The sequence below is a fragment of the Mus caroli genome, unplaced genomic scaffold (assembly GCF_978045245.1).
Source record: "Mus caroli unplaced genomic scaffold, Mus_caroli_1 scaffold_1, whole genome shotgun sequence".
Taxonomy (NCBI): Eukaryota; Metazoa; Chordata; class Mammalia; order Rodentia; family Muridae; genus Mus; species Mus caroli.
The window spans coordinates 64062419-64084800 of NW_028227256.1; the positions used below are offsets into that span (position 1 = coordinate 64062419).

Here is a 22382-nt window from a genome sequence, read left to right on the forward strand (position 1 = left end):
TTCCTGGGTCATGTTATTCAGCTACATAAGCAACTCCTTTGATGGCTAGCTTGCTTGCTACAGCAGTATCATGATTTCCACAGGAGAAGGTGCCACTTGTTATGTTGCAATTTGTATGACATGTCTATTGGAACATCTCTGGACATCAGTTTGGGAGGAGGGGCTAAGGAAAGGAGGAGCTATAGACAGGTTATTTAATGGCAGAATGAATGGGGAGTCAAAGATCGCTGTGCAGTCAGCCTACAGCCTCAACTGTACTGTCTCCACACAGCTTTCTTTCACACTGGTTACAAACAAATTGGACATCAAAATCTCATGAGATATTTGTGATTTAATTTTAGTCACAAAACATCTTCAAAATGACGAGGATTTTGACAGCTTGCAAAGTGGTGAAGACACTGAAGAGTGGCTTTGGTTTTGCCAATGTGACTACGAAGCGACAGTGGGACTTCTCCAGACCTGGCATCAGGCTCCTTTCTGTGAAGGTAACACCCCTGTTTCTTGTGTCTGATGATAACACACAGGACACAGTTTAGCAGCGAAACCAATGTGGGGCTGACAGAGCAAATACAGCTTCGAACAAAGTTGTTTATTAAAAAAGTGCTTTACCATAGAATCCATTGATATAGCAAATGATTATTTTTAATCTCTGAGTAAACTGAAGGTGATATTTATCCAATATGAAGAATGACTCCAGTTTCTATGGACATATAAACTATAAGTGTACTACTAGGAAAAAGATACACTTAAAAAAGTTATCATAGTTTAGTTTATGCTTTGATTTTATTGCTAATGGTCTGAGTTGAAAGAAGCAGGTTCTATGTACATAAGGAATACCCCCCCCCCAGTATACTAAGCCTTTGTTATATAATGGCTTAACTGAAAAGGTTTCTTCTTAGACATGTAAGGTTTTAAAAGTTTAGAAGAAAACTATCTATGAATTTTTAATATTGGATGTCCCTGTACATAGAGGAAGACAGCATTTCCATGCTCTCTTAACCTTCTTATCAGAGGAAAAATGCATGATTCTCCTTTTTGCAGAATCAGATTTTGAGGCAAACAGCAGCTGAAAATCTGTCTGTCCAGGTTTATCTGTAGCAGAGGGGACAAGTTCACAGTGGAAAAGTAAATAGTTTCCTTCCTACCCCCACCCCTGGTTATGAAATCCCTATAGGAACCTCTACCTTTTCCTGTCTCTTTATGATATTTCTCACTGGAGAAGTCTAATTGCATCATGGGGACCTGGTCAATGAAACTCTTCTTTACTGAGTACAAAGCTTCAGAAATCATAGTAGCTTCAATACACTGTTTCTTTAGTGCAAAGAGCTATAAAATAGTAGAAAAAAAAACCCCATTCCTTTTCAGTGTTGTGTAAAAACAGGTTGAGTAGCACTGGGAATTCTGCTTGTAGTTTGGGTGCATAGTAGGCTGACTAAAAATTGTCCTGGTGCTCCTTAGATTCTTTTGCTTATAATGCTTTGGTCAGGATTTCAGGGCTTTGGATTCTGGCATGTGTGGGAACAGGCAATTTCTATAGGTTCTTATAGTTTCCAGGAAAAGGAGAGAGACATAAGAAGACTGGTGGGATAGAAAAAGAGGGTGGAAGGAAAGGATGGTGGCATGGAGGGTAGGGAGAGGAAGAGAAGGATGGGGGAGGGGAGGAGGAGTGGGAGGGGAAGGGAGAGAGACACTTACGCTTACATCAATGACATGATACCAACTTGAGCCTGCCACCTTGAGAATTTATTACAAAGCCTAAGAAAGCCATGTTGGATTCATTTTGATAATAAGATGGAAGCCAGAAAGAAGAATGGATATTCTAAAGCATCAATAAGGACATAGTACCTTGATATACAGAGAATGATGGTTTGGCTTTAGTTAAGTGTTTCAATGCCTTGAAGACATCACATGCCATCTTGAAGAGAAGAAACTGTAATGACAACAGTACCATCTACAGTTTAAGTGCTTTGTCATATTTTTGAACTGGGTCACCTGGACCACTTTATTCTCACAGAAGTGGGTAGCTAAGGATGAGCAGGTCTCTGTTAAATACCAAAAACAGAGCAATGAATAGTGGAGGCCACAATAATTATAAGTCAGGTCCCTAGACTCAGCAAGCACTCTACACAGCAATTACCACATAACAACATGAGCTAATTATGTGGACCGACCCCTGGGAAAGCAGTTCTAGCTCATGGTGGTAGATCTGTTTCAAGGGTCTTCCATAGTTCATAGCTAAGAATGACAAATTTTCAGGAGGAATAAGCCATCATTTCAAGGTGCAAAAGCCATTATTCACATATAGTCATTACTGGCCAGAACTTTGGAGGAATGCCAGGCATGAAAAATGGAAGTTCTTAAGCTTCACGGTAGTGAATTAAAGTCCCACAGAGTCCAAGGGGAACCTGTGTTCTTAGTCACTTATTTTGAAATAGTCCTTTATGTATGGGTTCTTTTTTTTTTTTTTTTTGGCCTTCTCTTTTAAAACTCAATTTTCTAAGAAATACATATCCAAATTAATTCTTTTTGATGTGTGCACAGTATTTTAAAGATAGTTAAAAGTCATTAGAGTATATTTACATAATTGTCATTGAAGGGCATGGGAGCAGTTTTTAAAGGTTAGTAATAGAACAGCTAGTTACAGGTAGTAAATGGATTGTGAAAGACACTCAGATCCAAAAGCATTGCCCTGTGAGCCAGGTTGTGCTTGCAATGCCAGAAGAGGTCACCTTTTTCTCCCCGTGGTGAGAGATGGAGGTGGAACCAGCAGTGACACACTGTGTTTTTCTACGACACTTCCTTGCATATTTGCTTGTGGCTAATATTTACAGAGTGTGTGTTGCCAGTGGACACAATTGCGTTTCACTCATGGGGAAGAAGAAAGAACTTCAAGGTGTTCCTTGTTTTAAAAGAAGTTGGTACCAAGGGTATAAATGATCAACAACCATAACATATGAAAGTTTTAGAGACCATAATCTTTTTTCTAATAGTATTGAAAATGTCCAGTGTGCATTATTATACTCAGCCAGTTGGAACAGTACTGTGGAAGACACTGAGGCTGAGAAATAAAATAAAATATAGATTCTAGCCTCGATTATATATTTCATATTATTCTGACCTTGGCAACTCACATAGTCTCTGAACTTAAACTTTGTCATAAGTAGTGGAGAGAGAGAATGTATGATCACTATACAATACTGAAGTTTAGAAGGCAATTTAAAATGAAAGATAAATACTTACAAAAATTGTGTCCCATTCACTTCAGTAGAAAGACTTCGTACAGGGATAGATAGAACCCTTATGCTTTTTACAAACTACACCTAACATCCGAGTCTTCTCTCTGGCAATCTGGATGTGACAGAATCCTTTGGAAAGCTTTATTTTATAAGGCTATTCTGATTCCAATAAAGCAAAATCTTTAGCTCAATCTAGAGGAGCTATCAACACTTCAGTAGGAATTGATAACTCCAAGAAGGATCCTTTACCTATAGTCTTAAGAATCATTCATGAAAAATAAAATTTATTAGTATATTCGAATCTTTCTGTACAATACTTAGGGGTAAGATTGGGGTAAGGGTAAGCTTATTGTACATAGTCAAGGTTTGCTGTTTTATTAGATTTTTGCTACATACATGTTGGGGATGGATTTCATCTGTGGTAGTGCAAATATTTCAATGAAAAATTAAGTTCAAGTCCCAAGTAGTTATTGTCTAATTGTCTCAGAGAAGAGGTAACTTTATGTGCTTTTGATGCACAGTTTTCCTGTAGTCGGGAGATGGCTTCTCTTTTTTATTCCTATGTATGTTATCCATACTTTGTTTATTTTCTTGAAGCATAGATCCTTTAGCTTACTACTGACAGTGCTTTGACCATTTGTGCATCTTTGCATACCGCTTTTGGAAAAGCTAGGAGTGAGAGTAGTGAGTGAGACTCCAGGAGGCAGACTTTCTGGAAGCAGGGGCTCTTAGTTCGGATCATGGTTGGCTTCCCCTAAGGCTGAGCCCTATGGACCTCCTTGCCTTATCATTGTTCTGATGTGGGTCAGAAGCTATGAATTCTGGTTAAGACGAGTTCTCAGGGTCTAGCCTGGTCTTGACTCGTGTTTCCTTGGCTTCTCCTCGAGGCTTCCTTTGCCCATCATTGAGCATGGTTTTTAGTGGTTAAGAGGCGAAATGAGGTTGAGCTGCTGAGGAAATGGGGCCCATTCCTTTGCCCCCTTATATCTCCATTAGAGCATCCCGGCATTTCTGACTTGTTAGGATTGAGAGCTGCAGTATGGCTGTCAGTACTCCTTTTGGAATGAGATGAAGACGGAGCTCTCTGCCAATGTTCAGATGGAGGACAAACAGACCACGATGTCACTAGTGTTTCCCAATGTCTTTACAATGACTGGGCTACTTGCCAGCCAAACAGGATCAAAGTTGCTGTGGCGTTGCATTCCTGAGTACAGACAAAGTTAAAAGCTGAATGTGCTTTTGAGGTCATTGCCTTTCTTTATTCTTTTCTAAACACCATCTGAGAAGCTTTCAAATTTCTCAATAAGTTGTTGGGTGGTGAAATTGTCATTAGTTAATCCATAGGTTTAGTGACAAATTTGGTCATTTCACCTATGTCAGACCATACTAATTTATAAATATAAGTAAAAGTTAGCTAATACCATTTGGACACTCTTAAATTCAGAACCATTTGTCCTATACTATATGCATAGTCAGAGCTTGTTAAAAAAATACACTTATGAAGACCTGTAATGGGGTCTTCACAAATACTATACTTTATTTATGAGAAATATAACTAGAACAAAATTATTCATGAATCTGGCTCTTTTGTTCATTTATGCCCAGAACATGGGACTGTTCAAAATTAACCTTGTGATTTTAATCTTCTACACTAGCTTATGTTTAACAAAACCAGAGGACTTTGATGCTTGTAAGGCTTAATTGATTGCTACAGTTACAATGTTCAGACATCCTGAAATGTTAAGCATCTGTAAATACAAAGAAGTACATCAAATATTTTAAAGATAATCAAATTGTGTTCGAATTAGAAATTTACATACCCAAATTTTGAAAGCATAGCTTCCAAAGTGAAAAGTTAAGATTTCACTTACACAAAACAAAACTTTATCATTTTAAGTCTTTACTGTATTATTTACATAATAAATATCTGAAAAAAATCTGTCCTTAGGCTTCCTATTTTTCATAGTTTAGTTTAGATATATGTTTTTAAGAGGTTGAGTACCGGGGTGAACTAATAGCTATGAAATATCAGGTAAACCAGAAATCAAATATATTATATAGCTCGAGGCTGTGGTGAAAATGGAAATAACACACTGGGCCTCTACTTCCTCTGATATGCAAATAGCCTACTTAGATAAATGACTCTATAGCAATATAGTCAGATTCCCGAGTAAATCATTTTCATTTCTCCTACTGGCTTAAGGGGGTTATTATCTCTATAATGCTTTATATCCAAATCTCTGTGAATTTTATTGCTCAGTTAGCTTAAAGCCTTACGCACAAAACATTTTGATTGCAAATACTAACATGGCCAGTCAAAAGCTTCATTACTCCTCCCATTTCACAGATGTGTAAATACCAAAGTTAACAAGAACATTCTTGTTTATAACTGAGATATTTATCAGGAAATGTGGTTAGAACTTTAAGCAGGCCTCCATTATCAGCTATTTTTCCGTTTTTATTATTTCTTTTGTTTTGTCAATTATAATACAATTACACAAATTTCTCCCCCCTTTCACCATCCTAGACAGATTTAAATTTTTTCTTTTAAAATTTATTCTCTCATAGATATTTCTTGATCACACCCGCCCTGTCTCCTTTTCTTCCAGCCCCACCCCCAATTCTCTACTCCTTCTGTTTCCCTTCAGAAAAGGTCAGGCCTCCCAGGAATTGTCACCAGAGATGGCATGCCAAATTGGAATAAGACTAGGCTCCTCCTCTCAGTTTAAGGCTGGATGTGGAAACCTGTAACAAGAAAAAGGATCCCCAAAGCAGGCAAAAGTGTCAGAGATAGTTCCTGCTACCATTGTTAGAGCCCCACAGGAAGACCAGGCTGCACAAACTTAACATATATACAGGGGGCTTAGGTCAGACCCATGCAGGGTCCCTGATTATTGTTTCAGTCACTGTGAGCCTCTATGAGGCCAATTTCGTTGATTTTTGTGGGTTTTCTTGTGGTTTTATTTATTTATTTATTTATTTATTTATTTTGGTTTTTCGAGACAGGGTTTCTCTGTGTAGCCCTGGCTGTCCTGGAACTCACTCTGTAGACCAGGCTGGCCTCAGAAATCTGCCTGCCTCTGCCTCCCAAGTGCTGGGATTAAAGGTGTGTGCCACCACACCCGGCTTTCTTGTGGTATTTTTGATACATCTGGCTCCTACAATCCTTCCTCCCCCTCTTCCACAGAATTCCACGAGTTCCACTTTGACTGCAGGCCTCTGCACCAGATAGATATGTTATAACCTGACATTTTGTTATGTGCTGGGGCCACAGCTGTTCAAGCTGTCACTGGACTCTGCTGAATCAATTTTCCTGCTGGGATTTCCTTGTTCGTGCTGGAGCCCCCATCTACCTGAATCTTAGCTCAATGGCCCACACATTGTGTTTTCCTCTCTTTTATTTTGTTGCATTTTCAGAAGAGACTCAGATCAAAGAGTCAGCAAGGATTCCTTCTCTGTATGGGTGTCAGAAAGTTTACAGATAGAGTGTTTCAGGACCATGCTGATTAGCTATGTCCCTTCCCCTTCAATAAAATTATTGTGTGACTGTAGCCATGTGCTGCTTTTCTGTTTCCCTTGTCTGGTGTGCTCCTATATACAAAAGCTCAAGTCTATTTTCAAATACAAGAAAAGACCCATTCCACTTGTTTCCTGTGTCTTGAAGTAAGGGATTAAAAACACCAACAAACTCACAAAATACCTGATTCAAAGCAGAGGACCAATATCCTCAAAGTCAGTAGAATGACACTGGGATGCAGAACCTTGAACAAGCATCAATGGATGATTATAAACAACATTATAATGAATGCAAAGAAATGCCCAGCAGTAATAAACATGAAGCTGATTTGAAGTTTTATAGGCTAATTATAAATTCAGTTTCAATTTTGAATACACTTTCCAGGAATGAACTCTCTTAGCTTAGTATAACCCCAGGGACACTTTTGAAGAGCATCTTGAGGGGAAATTTAGCTGTGTGAGTTCCATTATTACTTGTCACATTGTTCTTATTCTGGAAAATTTTTTGAATCATTGACTCTTTTAAATGTGATCTCAAACTGAGAGCCTTAAAAAGCAAAGAGTTCTGGTCATTTGTAGCCCTCTGAAGCTATCCAGTCACCTCGTGCAAAAATGAAAATAAACCTGTACATGTAGTTTCAAAGTGAATTTAAATTTTCCTACCAAGTTAAAAGCCTTAAAAAGAAGAGTGGGTTGGGGTGATAATATTTGTATAATCATACTTTAGAAAATGTCATTAATAAAGTTAAAATACTTTAGGATACAGTGAAACCCCAATGCTGAGCTCCATACAGGCAAACCACAAAGAAGGCCAAAAATTTTATTGGAGGTATGATCCAATATATAGACAAATCATCTGCACAAAATTGTGTTTTCATAAAAATTACTTCTAATTGGTGAAAGTATTCCAAGTTTCACAGTATTAGAAGACACATTATTGAACTTATTTTAGAATGTTCATCCTAAGGGCAACGTAGGAATGGGCATCGTATGGATGTTGAAATAATACAGAAAAAAAGAAACAATACAGTTTAATAGTGAGGAGTATTACATAAAGCAGAGGATTAAAACGGTGTAAAAAGTTTTAAATGTGTGTTAAAACATCAATAACCTCACAGGCATTCCTACAAAAGTTTGTTGTTAAAACTAGCATTTAATATTACTAGGCCACAGGGAATTTTGTATTTCTTCTTTATAAAGCCTTTAGATTTCTATCAAGTTACAGCAGAATGCAGGTTTCCTTCTGTGTAAGTCTACCTATGTGCATTCATGTGGCCAGAGATCAACAACTGGAGTCTCTCTCTACTGCTTTCCACGGAATTGTTTGAGATCTCTCATTCAACCTGGAACGTCCTGCCTGACCAGTGAGCCTCTAGGACTTATCTGTCTGCACACTCCTGTGCTGGAGTTTCAGATGTACACAGTCATACCTAGGGTTTTATAGGCTTCTCAGGAGTTGAACTGCAGGTCTTCATGCTTGCACAGTCTGTGCTTTACCTGCTGAGCCATCTCCCCACATCCATGAATACACCTTCTGAGACCTTATTCACAACCTCATTGGCTCCCAGATTCATAGTATCTATAATGTTTAGAAAGAGAGATTAAATTAGCTTAAATGAATTTTCCCTCAGATCTGTATTGGCCAAAATTCTTGATCTCCCCTTTCCAGGTTCTGTGCATATTTTGTAAACATAATAACTAGAGTAGATGAATACAAATGTGATCTTGAAAAGGGATAGATAATATTATTAATTAGAGATATAATTTGAACATTGGTTTAAGGTCAATCATGAAAATTTCCCCTCTCTGTGCATATTAACATTCCTTCAAGTCATTGCATGCTGCTCTTCTGATTACTGATACAAATAAAATGGATGCCTACACTTCTTTTCTTTTCTTTTTCTTTTATTAGATGTGTTCTGTTTATATAGTCCAGTTTGGAATTGAACTCAATGTCATTCTATACCTGTCTCTCAGAGTCTACAATTTCATGTGTGCATCACCACATCCAGCTGTGTGCTGATTGTGTCCAGTTGTGTGCCCACTCTTAAATATAGGCCAACTTGGGAATATTAGCTTGGATGGGTGATTTGGTTAAAATTCCTCTTCTCAATTAGGTTCATTTGGAAAGGCATTGAGGTAATATCAGGGAAGCTGCTGTTGACTTGGAATTGTTTCAGTGAATAGAAGTTTTCAGAAATAGCCTTGTAAAAGATATACCGGGAGACAAGTTTGACAAAATTGTAGTCAAGCCAATTGGAAGCAATGATCTATCAGTTTCCCTCACTGAGCTTGCTCCTTGGTCCCCTGTCTAACTAAGTCTCCAGATGTAAAACTCTCCAAGAAGGTTATGCGTTTCTTTTCTTTTCTTTTTTCTTTTTCCCTGAGACAGGGTTTCTCTGTATAGACCTGGATTTCCTGGAGGTCACTTTGTAGACCAGGCTGGCCTGGAACTCAGAAATCCATCTGCCTCTGCCTCCCAAGTGCTGGGATTAAAGGCATGCACCACCACCACCACCACCTGGCACGTTATGCGTTTCTGACAGCATGAAGCAATCCTCTTGCCTGGTTTCTCACAGCAGGGCAAGTCCATACTGGACTTGGCTGAGTAGAAAAACATCTGACCTACCTTGGTATCTGTGGTCCTAGCTGTTTTCAGAACTTGAGAATTCGGGGTCTGAAATCAGTGTGACTAATTGCCAACACCTGTTGGGTTATCTGAGCTTTAGGATGAAAAAAAAATTGGACTAGCCACACCACCTTGGCACTTCATGATTTAGAGACAGGCAATTCTTAATTGACTCTGGTCTCCTTTAGACTTATCCACAGGGATTTTGAATTAAAGTTTCTTATAAATAGATTAGACTTTATGATATAATTACTTTTATTCTATTCTTAAAAAACTGTAAAGCAGAAAGGGGAAAGGGATAATAAGTAAGACAGACTGGGAGACGAAAAAACCTGACATCAACAACTACCACCTCCACAAAAGACTGTTCCTCCAATTACTACTGTGAGGATCTCTGTTCCCCGGAGGCTCTGTCAACTCAAGTGTAAAATGGAGATGTTAATGTCACCAACCTCATTGCTTTTCTTCAAGGAAAAGATGAGGAAATCCACTAGTAGTTATAGAGACACTACTCCCTTGCACATTCGTGTTAACCATCACTATGCAGAGGCTGTCTCAGGGGACATCAGGGTGGAGCCCTGAGTGACACAAAATGCTCTCAGACATCATTCCCATAGGGCTTCATGACTTTTTGAATTTATGTCCGTTGGCCGGAACAGAAGACACTGCTTTGTCCCTAGTCAATTTGTTTATGCGACTGCATATGGACTTCGATTAACATAGACAACTCCATTCAGCAGGTTTGTGCTAGTCTAGTTTCTTGTTAAGGCAGTGTCAAAAGTAGGTGTTTAGTAACCGTGATAGATCAATTTCCTTTCAAAGACATTCTTCGGAAATGGTGATCCTTCTCTTTCACCAGTGTTAAGAGGCACCCCACTAAATGGGATCACACTGGAGGAGATTTCAAGTATATGTTTCTTTCAGTAAATATTTAAAAAAATAATTATGCAAATATTTATCAGTGGCAAGGATGTATCAGCACTCTCCATAAACCTTGACAACAATAAAGATAAAGCCACACAGTTTCAATTTTAAATGGAGTGAGAAAAATGAACCAATTATTTCCATTTAGAAATTTGGTGGGTAAATACAACACTTCAAGTATGAGACCTTATTAGTGAAGAAAAACAAAGAATCATTCTCTACAGAATCTTGTTCAACCTCTTGCGACCCTTTCTTTTGTCCTGGCTACTACCAACCCTCCCATTACATACAAATATTTAATAGTTAGATGCTAGCAAGCATTTTATATAAAAAGTAAATAAAAGAGTTTGGGTTATGTATATCGAATCTAGTTTTATTCCTTTATGCTAATGGAGGATTCGGTTTCTACATAGCATATCTAGTTACTACTATTTCCAGTGGAATTAAGTCATGAGAAAATATGAAAATAAGATTGAGAGGTCTTCTAGAACTTTACGACAGCTTTACCTACCCCACACCTGGATGGTGTGTGAAGCTGGTGCTGCATACAGCCAAGAGTTATCGCTAGTCTCAATGGATTCCTCTCTTCCTTTCATCCTATAGGATTGGCCTAGGTAGAAAGTGTGTCCTCAAAATTAAAAAAAAAAAAAAGAAAGTGTGTCCTCATTCAAGTGAGGTGAAGATAGATAAAAATGACCAGGATCCAGTGGGCATCAAATCACTTCACAACATCATGTGTTAGTGTTCTATTATTATAACACAACACTCCAGTTGCTATGCATTCCGAAGTTTTGCTGACAGCAACTTTATGTGAACCACAGCCAGCTCTTTCTGAAGGTGTTGGTATGGGCTTGAGGTTTTTTGCTGTAAAAGTCCCTAGGAAGTAGAAAGCATATCTTAAGCCACTATAACATGCCCCGCCCCACATCATCATCGTCATCATCAGCAGCAGCAGCAGCAGCAGCATCTACACACGCTGAGAGAATGCCAGGAACATGATCACAAAGCAATCAGCATTAATTCTGACTTGTTCAATCATCGAAGGCCTAGCCTATAAACTAAGAAAGACAACCAGAAAGTAAATAGGATACAAGCAAGGTGTTTACTCATAAAGAGTAAGAGCAGAGGTATTGCATGTAGAAAATGACCTAAGAGAAGGAAGCTATATTTAAATTGATTAATTTGAAGACTAGTATCCTTCAAGAAGAAAGCCTTAACTGTACTGCCTAGGCTAGGAGACAGGGAGACATGGAGGTAGCTTGTGTGGTGGGGCGCAATAGAAAATGGAACGTCTTATTTCATGAGTAGCAGCGTGATTTTATGTAATGTAGAGTTAGATGAAGAAGTAAATGGGTGGCTGACCCATTCTCTTTAGTCATCGTTGTTATTAATCTTGGGGTATTAGGTGCTGAGATGGAGCTACTTTTAATTGGTGTACCATTTAAATAACTTTATTATTGAGCCTATAGGACCAGATGTGAAGCGAAAGTGGCGTCTCTCGAGATGTTAGGAAAAGATGATGGAGGCAGAGGGTGCAACTCTAAGAAGTTTAGTGCCTTTGAGTTTGAGATACTAGCAATAATAACCAATTCTAGAGAACACATAGCATTAGATATTTATCTTTGAAAGAACGGTTCAGTCAAAAATTAGACAAGCAAACTAAGAATGGGAAACGCTAAAAGTGAAGACTAAGTATCACATGAAAAAATATAATTTCAGTAATCAAATAGATGAGCTGGGGGATACATTAAGGAATAAAACAGATGTCATGCTTTGCTCAAATGAAGTTTGCTTCCTAACAAGATAAGATAATACAGCAAGGGAGTCACTGCATGCATGGGCTTTAGGAAGGTGAGAAAAATGTTGACAAAAGTAGTGGCCAAGGTCATGGAGGACCGCGAGGCAAGCTATAGTCTTAAAAACAGGAATTGGGGAGACCTACAGAAAGGTGACATTCGAGCAAAGACTTGAAGGGCTTTCCAAATTTGGGACTTGAAACACAAAGTTTGCTAAACATTTCTTTATTGAAATTGGCTTTAATCTTAAACATAGGGAGGAAAACATAGTTCCATTTATGAAAAAATTCCCCCAAAGAAAAGGATGCTATTTTTCATGAATTTATTTATTCATTCACTTTATATCTCTATCATAGCCCTCCCTTCTTCCAGTCACACAAGTCCCTGTCCCCATTACCCTCTCCCGTTCTCCACAGAGAAAGAGACACCTCCCTTGGTTACCACCCTGCCCTGGGACATCAAGTCTCAGCAGGAATAGAAACGGATGCTATTTTAGGCAAATTTGTATATCCAGGCATTTCAGTCACACTCCCATTCTGCGTTTCTCAAGGTTTTCTCAGTTTTACAATTCAGGAAAGTATCTAGCTTTTACTATTGGAGAGTCTAGGGATTCTCACTATGCATCTCCAGAGGCACAAGTACTTAGCATGTGGGAGAGGCTCAGTGAGGTTTGTGGCTAGGTCTTAATTGTCCTATTGGCGTATACATTTTTATTAAGCACAAAGGGACCATATCATTAAAAAGGTCCTTGATTTTTCTTAACCTTTCATGACATTCTACAAGTATAGACGCTTCTCTTAGCTAAGACTTTCACCACATTTTCAGCTTTTAAGGGACTAGCGTGCCCTGGCAGTGGGCATTTAAATTATAATTTAATAATAGAAATCTAATTCCTAGGTTATGCATCTGTTTGACAGGATGGAGGCTCCAAAAATATCTTATGATGGTGAAAGGTGAATTCTTATGGAGTCTCTGTAAGGGAATGGTGTTCGGGGGGACAGTTATCTAGGAGAGAGGATGCTAAATAATAGCTCCGTGCTTGGAGTTCCCCCATCAATTCATAGATAAGTCAACTGGCACTCATCATTTTAGTCATTGGAGGCTAGTATAGTTAAGAGGAATATAAAGTGTACTACAGGCAATAAACAGAAGCCTTGTAACAATGTAATGAGTGGTGGGAAAGAGAATTGGAAGGTCTATAAAAACTGCCAAAAAGCACAAAAAAATATAATTAAGGGAGCAAAGACATATTGAACGCATTCTCTGGGACTATTTCAGACAGCAGTAAATGTCTCTTCAAATGTATCCTAGAAAAAGGAGAGCAGGGCAGGAAACTACTTTCATGAAGAGAAGAGAGGAAAAACTACGAACTAGAATTGTGGAAAAAGGTAATAAGAGATGAATTTGCTGATGTGAATTTTTTCCTTGCTTTAAAATAGTGTCACCTAACCCAGAGATCAGACAATAACCAGAAAGCTCTAGTTGGGAGTAGGTCAGAGGAGGGAAGAAGAAAACATAAACAAAGGTGACATTTTAGGCAGATAAGCTCAGTATAAGTCCGATAAATTGGAACATAGAAAATAGCTGAATTTGGAGTTCACAGCCAAGCTTGCCTAAGTACAATTATTTTAAGTTGCATGTTATTTAAGATCATACTCTCTTCTATTTTCTGAAGGCATGTCAGTTTCACATGAATTCCCCACCAACAGAAAATAACATTTCCAGTAGAAAATGTTTTGTGACAGTAAATTTTCATTACGTGGACCAAAGGGTTTCGTCTAGTGAAACACGTCTGAGTTATCTGGGGACTTTTGCCCATAAACACACCCCTGTTGAGACCCATTTCTGTGGAATGTCTTTTATCAATCTTCGGAAATACACTGAACGTTAGCACTCAAATTTCCTAAAATCATTAACCTCTGTCTTGAATTGTAATTACACAAAAGTAACTGAAAAAAATCAAAGCGAATTATGGAGTAACGATAAGGTGTGATGAGATATGACAGGCAGAGCTGATTTTTCAGAGTGAAATTTAGATGTGTAGCAAGCTAATCCCTGACAGAAATCTCATCACCACTGATAACAGATGATGCCAGTCACTTTTTTTTTTGTGATGTAAAAATTTGAAACTTTTCTTAACATAGTGTCTAGAAAAACAAAGTATAAGTAATCAAAGAGACCATCTAGCTTGTGAGCCCCACTCTTCTCTACAATACACATTTCCACACACCAGCATCTTTCCAATGAGCAGGACAGAACTTCTTTTGACTTTCTCGGGAAAAAAATGTGAAATCCATGTGTTTTATTTTTAATTTAAAACAAAATAAATAAATTACCCATTTAAAAGAATATGATTTAAAGAGGAAACAGTAAAATAGTCCTGTATATAAGTATACTTTATACACCCACTGATACATAATTGAGATTTAGGAACATTGTGTTTGATGAATGGCAATCAAGATACCACATTCCATGTAAGAACAATCATTCTAATGGCAAGAGATTTGAGTACTTTGGGTGTAAAGGAAGCATCGTATTTCTGCAGACATTATTATTGAAAAATAACAGGCTTCTGTATTTTAACACTTGAAAAGTTGGGAGTCATACTGAGCTAGAGGAATACAGAAACAAAGCTCATTAGCATCAATTATTAAATTGCTTTTAAATTAGTGTGTGTGTGTGTGTGTGTGTTAGTGGGACAGCAAGATACAAAGAGATTAGACACTATGACCCCAGCCTTAAAATAGTTAAGGGGCAGGGAATAGAGAATTGGTATATTTTTTCTTCTAATGAGCTCACTTAACTTCACAGAAAGAATAAATAGCCTTTCTTCAACAACTTCAGTGCATGGCCAAACTGGTTTCATATATAATTGCATCAATTTCTCTGACATAATTGAGGCAAATTTTAGATATACTACATTATGATTTAGTATCTCAGTATGTATTTATTAAAAAGATACAGAACCTTAACTGCATAACCTAATACTGTCATCAATCCTAACAGAGTACATCCAGTATAATCAAGTACCAATTTGTCATTTTGAGTTCCTCAGTTGCTATGGAGTATTTTATGACCACATATTACAATGAGCTATAGTGTCTCCTAGAGATTTTGTCCCCTGAGCTGTGGTTTAACACATTTTTTTCCTCTCCCTTGACCTCTATGGAAATTGAGATGTAAATTGTTTCAACAATAGAATTATAGTACTGATGAGGAATGGGTGATCTTTGCTTGCCTCTTAGATAGGTTTCTCTAATTGTTCCTTCTTTTAGCCAAGAGTTTTATAGAAGCTAGTTCAAAGATTAAGACAGCAGAGTAATCGAATTCAGGATGCCCATAGCCAAAACTGAGAACCAGGCATGGATATAATTAACTCTAATAAAAGGCAAAATACAATACTGCTTTTAGAGTGTTCCACAGTGCTTGCTGCTGGATTAGTGTTAACAGAGTGATACAGCTCCAGCTTCCCAGTGTCCATAACACGGTGTGGAGAGGGCAGCCCTGGGGACAACTCCATCAAACACCAGAACTCTGCGGAGCATAATTTAATAGGTAATCTCGAGGATTCCTTCTAGCTCGAAACCTCTGAGTGAACATGAGCTGTACAGTATAATTCATGATGCCTTTGTAAGCTCACGAGCTTCCCTTCAAGGTATACTTGAGCAAAGCTAGGGAATATTAAGAAGGGGAAGATACCAACTGTAGCTTTCTGCAGTGACCTTGAAGTATTTCTGGCTTGTCAACAACTCTACAAGTAGACTTAGAATAGGCAACGCGTTGGCATGCTTCAGTTCCTCTTCCAAGCAAAGCAAGACAAAACACCTACCACTGACAGTGCCCTCCACTTGGAGAACAGTTGTAGGTAACACAGAACAACCTCACACCTGGGTGGGATGGTTTCAGTAAATCTGCTGTACATTTAATCTATGCTTGGTTATTTTTTGTCAGTTTTTTTTTTCTCTGTGTGTCTGGTGTTTCATATTTTGCTCTTAAGATTCTTGCAACTTCTTCCTTAGGCAAAGACAGCACACATTGTTCTGGAAGATGGAACCAAGATGAAAGGCTACTCCTTTGGCCATCCCTCCTCTGTTGCTGGTGAAGTGGTTTTTAATACTGGCTTAGGAGGGTGAGTATGCTTCTGTCAAAACACTTTATTTTTCCTCTACGTAGAAGAACACTTGGGTGATGTCAACTCAGTAACAGGTTGAAATCACAGCATTGCATTGTATATTGTACTTCTGTGGAGCTTTGTGCAGGGCCTATGGTACCGACCTGGCCAGCAGGTATAGATGTATGTTTCCTGTTCCTGCAAAAGAAATACAACATGGAAGCTAAGTTGGCTCCTGAAACAAACCCCCCCAATCTTAGAAATGCATGTTGTGAAGACATGAGTTATGGGAAGTTTTGATCTGATGGAGGGGAAACTTGCAGCATGGGAAAGGTGGAGTGACACAATACAGGGCCATTCTGTCAATAAAATGAAGCCCCATTTCTGCACAACTAACAAGAGACATTTGAGCAGTTTGTATAATTTAGCCTTTGAATAAAAAAAATAACTGATGAGATAAAGGAACTAAATAGCACACATGTCTAATATTTTTTAAAGATTTGTCTTATCATTTAATTGTGTGCATGTGTGTGTGTGTGTGTGTGTGTGCGTGTGCGTGTGTATATGTGTGTACGTGATCATGGTAACCAGAGACAGTGGCTCCTCTGGAGTTGGAGCTACCGGAAGTTTTGAGTCTATTAACATGTGTGCTGGGAACTGAACTTAAGATTTCTTATCAGTACAGTAAGTGCTCCTAACCTCTGAGCTGTCCCTTTAGCTGAATATCTAGTATTTTTAATAGTTTTCAATTTTGATACAGTTTAGTATTTAAGTTTTACTAGTGGGCAGCAATGAATATGAGAATTGTTATATAGTTCGTTGCTTTTACCTAGACAACAGCCTGAAACATTCTGGTTTCAGAATATAACAGCTGAGAATGGAATATTGAGATATTGATTAATCTTTTGGAGTTTTAAGTTTCCTATTTAAAAAGTAAGGGGGCTATATTACAAAATAATTGACAGCTGGAGGCTTAAACCACATGCGTTTTAGGAAAACTATGACTTGATTATCTTAAAAGGTTTCCTTCAGAGAGCCAGTCAACTAACCTTCTACAAGATATTTGATGAACACTTCAGGGAAATTCACATTAGCCTTGAAAGGAGAAAGGGACGTCAGGTTAACTGATACTGAGTATATTGATAAATCAAGCCTGTCACGTTATTAATGTGTATCTTCTCTAAATCCTCACCTCTCTGTGTAGAATGAAGAATATTAGGTCGTTTAAAAATCAGCCCCAGTGGTGAGGACATTAAATTACAGTGTATAAAACCTGTTTGCGAAGTTTTGCTTCGGCAGGCAATTATTTAAGCTTCTCGACAGCACTAATTACTAGCTGTGTTAATATACCTGCCAACAAACAACTGTTTAATATAGATCAGAATGATGGAGGGCACTCGAGTTTTCTTCTTGGTGATAGATTACAGGTGATAAATCTTGTCACATCACAAAAGTCAAACAGGACCTGATGGATTAATTTACCTCCAACACTGCAGTGTGGCGGCACATGCTACATTTATGAACTCACTAGAGAGTGCCATAAGCTCAGGGTTAAGGGAGAGGTCAGGTTCTTTAAAGACAGAGACCAAGGAAGATAAAATTAATTTCAAGCCTCTTTTGATGTGGAAAGGCATTTGTATTGGGTTAGTCCACAGACTTTATGTTTTATTGAGATATGTAGGTTTCATCCATTGCCTGGCTCCTTCAATAAGGTGGTTGATAATTAAGTATTTTTTTCATCTTCAAGAAACACATTTATATTGTGTAGAAGTCTTGGTTAAAAAATTATCAGTTGTTGACAGGTGAGAGGCATCTGAGAAATAAGCTGGTAGAGGCTGTGAGCCCTGCATCCCCCTAGGGATGGTGGAGCTGGAAGACAAAGTGTTCTGTTGACAAAGTTAGTTCAGGTAGGACTTAGTTTGAATGGAGTTGGGGAATTTATGTTGACTGCTATCTGAACTGTATTGGATTGGTTTCAAGGCTGTCTATTCCATCCTGTTCAGCACCTAAATTCACTTTCAGTCGTAATCCACAAGAAAGATTTGGTTGAACTCGTTCTGCAGGAGACAAAATGTAAGAGGTCAGGAAAGAAGAAATCAGTTAGAATGTCTTCAAGTGCATGGAGTTAAGTGTTGCTAGTTCCTAGTATTTATGGGAAAATGTTCTCCTCCCCACATAATGTTACACACACACACACACACACACACACACACACCTCTCCAACTTTAAAATTCTGCATTCCTTTCCAGTTCCACTTTCAGGACTTACAAATAGTTATTTGGAAATGTATTTTTTAAGTCAGTAATGCTGCAGGCATTATGAGGGAGCAACATTTTTTTCCCACTTTATAATAGCTATCAGGGTTGTATGTTTCATCTTGTATGCTCAAACTAAATAATTTAAAAATCAGTATCCGTGAGTTATCCTTTTATGTGCATTAACTCCTTAGTTTAAATATTTACTGAGTTCTAATATGGATATGTACACATGTCGTTATTACTTGGTGACTCTTCAATGTCATAATGTATAGTGAAAAATTATTTTCACCTTTTTGATGGCTGGTATGTTTGTGAAACTTCCAGCCCTCCACAGTGAGTATAAGTATTTTACTCAATATCTGGTAGGCTAGAGAAGATTTTAAGATATTTGCAGTTGTTAAATCAGTAGTGGTGTACAAAAATTAAAACATTATTTGGGAAATTTAAGTTCTCTTTAAAAAAATAAAAAAATACCTTTTGTATTAGCACCAGCTTTTCTGTTCATATTAGTTATATTATAGATACAATTTGGCATTCTCACGAGATTTCTTTAGGATTGCTGAAGTCCAGAGACAGTTTTTAGGAGTTTAATCCCATTGTGTTTTTATTGAAGAGTTCATTGGCTCAGAATATGTGCATAGACAATAGATTTGCACTTATATAAGTGCTTTGATGATGATGATAACACTCTGGCCTGTCTACCCAGGTACCCGGAAGCACTTACTGATCCTGCCTACAAGGGCCAGATCCTCACCATGGCCAACCCTATCATTGGGAATGGTGGGGCTCCCGACACCACTGCCCGAGACGAACTGGGACTGAATAAGTACATGGAGTCTGATGGGATCAAGGTAGTGCCCCCATAATGTGCTAAGAGTCTCTCTTTGAAAACGTGTAATTGACTGATTTTTAAGGCTACAAGAAAAGCAAAGTCTCACTCACACAACTATGTATCAAGTCCACGTCTTCAACCTTATTCCTAAGTACCATAGGACAATCTTTAACTTAACAAGTTTTACTTATTAGGACAGTTTAGATTTTAATGCCTTTGGGGAAACTTATTTTAATACATGAAATATTGTTACAAGTTCAAATAATGAGGCAATAAAAGATGAAGAATCATCTTTTGAGATAAGTTTGATAATCAAATGTGTGTTATTTATTGCCCTTTAAGTATTAGTAAAAGATAATTTATATGACGAATAGTAAGTTAACACATTTAGATTATCTAGTCAAGGATTTTCGGATAGTATCTTGAAATATGGAGCATATGAACAGTTTAAAACATACAAGGCTACTTCCCTCTCTTTGTATTCTGTTTTGGAGGACCTTGGGTCTCATGCTTAGTCCTCACAACTAAACTATTTATCACAATTTTCTCAGTCTTTTCTGTATGTATATTAAGAAAATTATTTTATCTATTATCTACATCAAATAAGTAATCGTGAGCAACATCATTGATAAATTAAATGGTTGAGAAGTGACAGTTCCTTCATTTGGGGATTTGCCTGCAAGGTAAACTCACTTTCCAAAAGTAGCATTAAGGAAATAATGATACACTTAAATACAAGTGTTGACAACCTTTCTTATATCATGGTTTCAAAATTTGAATTTTCGTTTAAATATGAAAAATTAACCTTCAAGATAAGTCTCAAGAAGTGCACAATGTTTGGCGCATCACTGTCTGTCTTCCTAGGTGGCAGGTCTGCTGGTTCTGAATTACAGTAATGACTATAACCACTGGCTGGCTACCAAGAGTCTGGGTCAATGGCTGCAGGAGGAGAAGGTGAGAAGTCAGATAGGTCTATGGGTCTATGGAAACCTGGGAGCTTATGCATTTCTGGATATTGCTACTGTAGACAGGGGATTGTTAAAGCAACACCAGCAACACAAACAACAAATCTGCACCCTATTCAATTTTTCCAGAATTCATTCTCTGAATACATAGACCGAGATATTTTCAGTTTATCCACTAGATGGTGCCCACACATGAGTGGTAGCGTATCTTATTTAGAAAAGGCAATAGGGAATGTTTAAGAAATTTGCCTTCTCCTGAGCGATATCAGTCACCCCATCATTTCATCTACAATTTAGCTCCATGTCTAGGTCCTAGGAAAGGTCTGCTGTGAGCTCTATGTGTAGGGCACATAGTCATTGCATCCAATAGTGATTTTGTTTTTTGTTTTTTTGTTTTTGTTTTTGCCATCTTTAATTCTTACAAGTATAAAGAGATTCTCAAGTATGTTGTGTCTTAAACATTATGACAAACTACTTGGCTATAATTTCATTTGAATTAATGTGGAAAACAGGTTAAACCTTGCATTATTTCTATAGTTTAAATGTCAATTCCTTATCAGAGTATTCACCTTAAGTGTTAGGAATTCTTAGTATTAACAGACCTACTATATTTAGTTTCATCTTCACTGTTACCAAAGCTGTTTTTGTTCAACTGTGGCTGATTCTGTAATGTAGAACACTATAATTATACTGTCCAGTACCAAGAAAGTTCTGCCTTTCCAACGAGTGTCTACCTATTGGGTTCAATGTTATCCCTTTGTGATAAAGTAAAAATGAAATCAAAGATCTTGGTTCTGGATTCCTAGGTCCTAGTCTTCCTGAAACACAAAGAAGATAGGAAGGCTCTTTGTTGTGGCCCACGTTACACTGATTTCTTCTCAACCATTAAAACAAGTTATCTTTATTTGTCTGATAGCTAGTTTCTGTAATGGTTATTTAACACTTAGTGTCCCACTCTCTGTCTCTCTGTCCATCTTTTTCCCTTTGTTTGTTTCTGTTGGTCTCCTCTTTTTCCCATCTCTCTCCTTTTTCTCCTTTCTCTGTCTTTTTTCTCTCTTTTTCTGTCTCCCTCTTTTGTCTTTCTCACACTGACATTCTCTGTCTCTGTCTCTGTGTCTCTCTCTCTCTGTCTCTCTCTGTTATTTAGTAAACCTGTTTTCTTATGTTAGAATTAGTAATTTTGGTTTCAACTTGCCTTATGGCTTGTCAGAGTGCACTTTCAATATGTATAGTGAGCCTGTCTTTATTCAACCCAGAAAAAAGGAAAGAAAAGAAAACCAGTGTGTGTATTGCCTCAATGATGAATAAGATGGACAAATATTAGGAAAGCCACAATACAACACAAGCCTTCAGAAAAAATATGTGGAGTGCCTACTGTGTGCCATGAATATTTGGCTCAAAAAGATTTACATATTATTTCTTATCAGGTTCACTGATTGACTTTTTATAATGTAGATGGAAAAATATATGCTGTACATAAAATTACAGACATATTTCTAAAATATGCACACATCTCATTATTTCAAAATGAATATTTGTATAGAATGTGACTCCCTTAATATCTGAGGTTAAGCAGCAAAGCTGTTGCAAGGGATTAATACACAGAGTTTCTTGTTCTTTATTCTGAGAATGCTCTTCACTGTAGGAGTTTTGTGCTTAAGTAGGGCAGCAATTTCCCTGGAACTGACAACACAGTCACCCTGGGTCAGGGCAAAGAAGGAGTGGGGGAGTTATTTACTGCTCAAGAAGATAGATGAGGCTAAGCGTACAAGTTGAAAACAATATGCTGGCTCTAATCTCCTCTCCTTTCACTGTCACTGCGACTTTTTTTTTTTTTTTTTTTTACAGGTCCCTGCAATTTATGGAGTGGATACAAGAATGCTGACTAAAATAATTCGGGATAAGGTATGATCATCATCTTTGGCTGAATCTATGTCTCCTCTCATTTCCCTCCAGAGCGTGAAGGACTCTCTGATACACAAGGGAGAAAATCTGGCTAGCTCTCTCTGTTCAATTCTATGTCACATTCCTTTACTTTTCTGATGTAATTTCCAGGACTGCTTACTTAATTATGATGTTTGCAGATGGGTGGACCTGAGACCAACTTATCTGGCA

At 37.8% G+C, this 22382-nt stretch overlaps 1 protein-coding gene across 1 annotated transcript in view; it reads left to right on the top strand.

The window, feature by feature from the left end:
* The first annotated feature begins 204 nt into the window (after nt 1-204).
* The window catches only part of Cps1 (carbamoyl-phosphate synthase 1), a 107142-nt gene continuing 84964 nt past the window's right edge, over nt 205-22382 (top strand). Inside the window, exons 1-5 of the mRNA XM_085838147.1 lie at nt 205-485; nt 16121-16230; nt 19177-19321; nt 20167-20256; nt 22116-22172. Coding sequence (XP_085694273.1) covers nt 360-485; nt 16121-16230; nt 19177-19321; nt 20167-20256; nt 22116-22172 — 528 coding nt within the window. The 5' untranslated portion in view covers nt 205-359. The remainder of the gene's footprint in view (nt 486-16120; nt 16231-19176; nt 19322-20166; nt 20257-22115; nt 22173-22382) is intronic.